At 59.7% G+C, this 3,315-nt stretch overlaps 2 protein-coding genes across 2 annotated transcripts in view; one reads left to right on the top strand and one right to left on the bottom strand.

Annotated features, from left to right (window-relative positions):
- Positions 1-354, top strand: part of CSTF2 (cleavage stimulation factor, 3' pre-RNA, subunit 2, 64kDa) — a gene marked incomplete at its 5' end in the record, with an annotated part of 5,717 nt that extends 5,363 nt beyond the window's left edge. Inside the window, 2 exons of the mRNA XM_010076267.1 lie at positions 12-85; positions 232-354. Of these exons, the coding sequence (XP_010074569.1) occupies positions 12-85; positions 232-354 (197 nt within the window). The remainder of the gene's footprint in view (positions 1-11; positions 86-231) is intronic.
- A 1,338-nt stretch (positions 355-1,692) lies between these two features.
- On the bottom strand, positions 1,693-3,311 carry LOC104463798 (NADPH oxidase 1-like; the record flags this gene model as incomplete). The annotated part of the gene is made up of 6 exons (XM_010076266.1): positions 1,693-1,819; positions 1,996-2,120; positions 2,337-2,483; positions 2,597-2,759; positions 2,840-3,075; positions 3,234-3,311. Coding segments are annotated over 6 exons (876 nt in total), but the record flags the coding sequence as incomplete, so codon positions are not given.
- Between the last annotated feature and the right edge of the window lie 4 nt (positions 3,312-3,315).

Below are 3,315 nucleotides of genomic sequence, written 5' to 3'. Positions count from 1 at the left end.
TCCTGGGGCAGGGGTCCAAGGAGCTGGTCAGCCCGGAGGCTTTAGCCCTGGACAGAGCCAGGTCACCCCCCAGGATCACGAGAAGGTGAGAGGACAAAAGGGAAAGGGTGAGACAGCAGGAGCAGCACTTCCTGTGTGCCTTGCTGTGGTGGGGACAGCCCTTTCCTGGCTCCAGTGACCTGTGGCTGCTCTGGCAGGGCACGTCTCTGATTCTCCCTCCTCTTCCCGCAGGCAGCCCTGATCATGCAGGTTCTGCAGCTGACAGCGGATCAGATCGCTATGCTGCCCCCGGAGCAACGGCAGAGCATCCTTATTCTAAAGGAGCAAATCCAGAAGTCCACGGGGGCACCTTGACAGGTGACGTCCTTTAACCTGGCCTCAGCCTGTGCTTACTCTCCTTCAGTAAATCAGAGAGCTGCTCAGGATGGGGCTCTGTCCTGCTTTTCCTCCATGCTGGGGCTCACTCTCCTCCCTTCTCCCAGGCCTAGCAGGAGCGTGGTGGAGGTGGCGTCCACCTGGACAGAGGAGGTGCTCCACGGCAGCTGCTTCCCGTTGCTGTCTGAGCTGATGCTGTGGTTTAGGAGAGGTTTCTTCTCCCCACCTAATGTTTTCCCCTCCCATTCATCCTTTTTTTTCTGTATGTATATTTTATGATGTTTGAAATAAAGTGGGAGGAGGGTTTGAGTAAAGCCACATCTCTGGCTGCCTTGTTTGGTCCCTCGTGGAGGCCGGAGTGGGACTCTCAGTTCTGGGAGCAGCCTGAACTGGTTCCAGGCTGGTCCAAATCATTTGCTTTCCTCACGTCTGCCCAGCATCAGGGCAAGATCCACTCCTGGGATTTTACGTGCCATGCTGTTCACAGCTGTTCACAGGGGTGTAAGGGAAGGGCAGGACACGGAGCTCAGCTTTCTGTCCCCGTTGACCGGGCAGGAAGGGCTCCATATCCAGTTGCTGTATCGCTTACCACACCAGCCTGCTTGGTGAGGGTGGTTTTTCCCCTCTCCTCTGCATATGCTTGAGCAGAAGTTTTTGCTTTTGTGTGAGCTGCATTTGAAGGTGGCCTGAGTGCTGGTGTGTGCCTGGTGGGTGGTGCAGGCTGGCGGTGGCAGCGAGCCCCCACAGAGGGGGAACACTTCACCCCACACCCCAGGGGCTTTGCTGTGACCCAGCTTTTATATTGCAGCCCTACAAGGGGGAAAAGAGTGGGCTCCCTTCCTACCTCCATGGACTGTCACCACAGTGGCTTTTATTGGAAAGGAAGGCAAGTTTAATTTACCCTTTTATGCAAAGGACTGTTCAAACCTGGAGGGGCACGTTTGGCCCCTGGTGCCTGCTCGGCATGTCCCTCTCCCATCCCTGTCCCCATCTGGTGGTTCTGCCCAGCCCGCTGGGCGCTCCCGCTGTTCCAGCAGCATCATCGCAGCACCTGCCTCTGGTTTCTCAACAGGTGGGCCGTGCAAGAGCTGTGGGCCCACGTTCCTGCCAAGGGGATCCCTTGTAGACCAGGTCAAGAAGGCAGCAGTCTTTGAACGTGGCGTTTCTCATGGAGGAGAAGCTCGCCGTGTCTTGCCTGGGCTCGGTGTATGCACTCCTCAGCAGATGCTTATCCCTGGCCACGCTCTGGCATGGGGGTTGAGGTGAGGCCGGCAGGGTCCCCTGTCTGCTGGGGTCCCAGCCTGGTTTGGCTTCCACTTAGAAGTTCTCCTTGTTGAAATAGAATTGGACCTTCCTGGGGTCCAGGCTGGAGTGCTGGTGGCAGGACTTCTGCAGGCTCTTTGCCAAGGCCCCCGGCCCGCAGAGGAACACGCCGACCACCGACCTGCACACAGCACAGGGCTGTCAGCACGGGACAGCTCAGGGAAAAGTGATTGAAGAGCTTTTTGGAGTCCCTGCAACCTTCAGGGGATGAGCATACCCCTCGCAAAGCCAGTGCTGGGCGCTGGGGAGGAGGGGGTGCCTCCCAGCTCCGGCACCCCAAACCTGCCCGGCTCTCACCTGGGGTGGGCTGCAGCCACCGCCGCAAACTCGCTGTTCCACATGGGCCGCCCAAAGATGGTTTTGTGCCTGAGACCCGTCACTGTGTCCGTAGCAGTGTCAAAGTGGAACGCCACGTTGTTGGCCTGGGCAGAGTGGGGACAGTGAGGACCCTGGCCACCACCCTCACGTGAGCCCACCTCCAGTCCCTCACCACAGAGGGGCACCCATTGCTGGTGCCCACCAAACACCGCTCTGGGCACTCTGCCTCCAAACTGTTGATGTGCTTGCCCTGCCTCTCCTGCCTGACTTGGCCACCCTGTGTCCCCCTTTGCAGTCACGCCTGCCCGTGGTGGACTTACGATGGTGGTGTCCCAGCCGGTGAGGAAGAGCCGGTAGGTGAGGAAGTCTGCCTTGCCCGACTCGGCCATCTTCTGCTCCAGCGAGGCAAGCAGGTCATTGAACCAGGCAAAGGCTCCCGTGTCCCGGCAGAGCCAGTAGAAGTAGATCTGAGATGCAGGGATGAGGGGTTGCTCAACGTGGAGCAGAACAGGAGGGGTGGAAGGATGCAATGTCGAGGACTGGGAAGCCCAGCATGGAGAAACCCATGGGACACTCATACCTTCTTGGTCTTGAGGGTCTGGTCAGCCTGCTGGAACTTGTACCAGATGGACTTCAGGATGGAGGCAAAGGGCGTGACCCCGATGCCTGCGCCCACCAACATGGCCACCTCGTACTGGAACACGTCCTCGCTGGCTGTGCCGAAGGGGCCGTCCACCTCAATCCTGGCCAAGGGAGGGCCTGGGTAAGAGGTACAGCCTCCCCAAATCCCCAGGATGGTCAATTCAGGTGCCTCCCAGCCTACCTGGGCATCACAGGCTTCTGCTGCTGGAAGGCATCGATGAGACTCTCCGTCCAGTCCCCAGCTGCCCGGACGTGGATGGAGAAGAAGTCCTCCTCGGGTGCCGAGGTGAGGGTGAAGGGGTGCCACTCCAGCAGGGAGATGGTGGGGCAGTTGACAAAGATGTACTGTCCCACCTCCATGCGGAAGCCCTTCTTATGCATCTGCAGCTCCAGCACGCGGGCAGGGTGCATGACCACCTGCGGGGCAGGGAGAGGGCTCGGTGCCCAGCCTGGCTCCTGCCCCATTGCAGGGGGCTTTGGCAGCTGCCCCCACTTGCCTCCCCCCTGCCATCCCAGCAATGGGCTGTGACATTGGGAAGGAGCTGGGGGTAGAGACAGGCTCCTGCACCACCCACCTTGGTGACAACCACCTTCTGCCGCGCACGCCAGACGCGCAGGATCCGCTCGAAGAGGTAGAGGATGATGGGGGCCAGAACC

The sequence above is a fragment of the Pterocles gutturalis genome, unplaced genomic scaffold (assembly GCF_000699245.1).
Source record: "Pterocles gutturalis isolate BGI_N339 unplaced genomic scaffold, ASM69924v1 scaffold20438, whole genome shotgun sequence".
In the NCBI taxonomy this organism is placed as follows: domain Eukaryota; kingdom Metazoa; phylum Chordata; class Aves; order Pterocliformes; family Pteroclidae; genus Pterocles; species Pterocles gutturalis.
The sequence above is the reverse complement of the archived record's forward strand: the minus strand, read 5'-3'. Positions and strand labels throughout refer to the sequence as shown.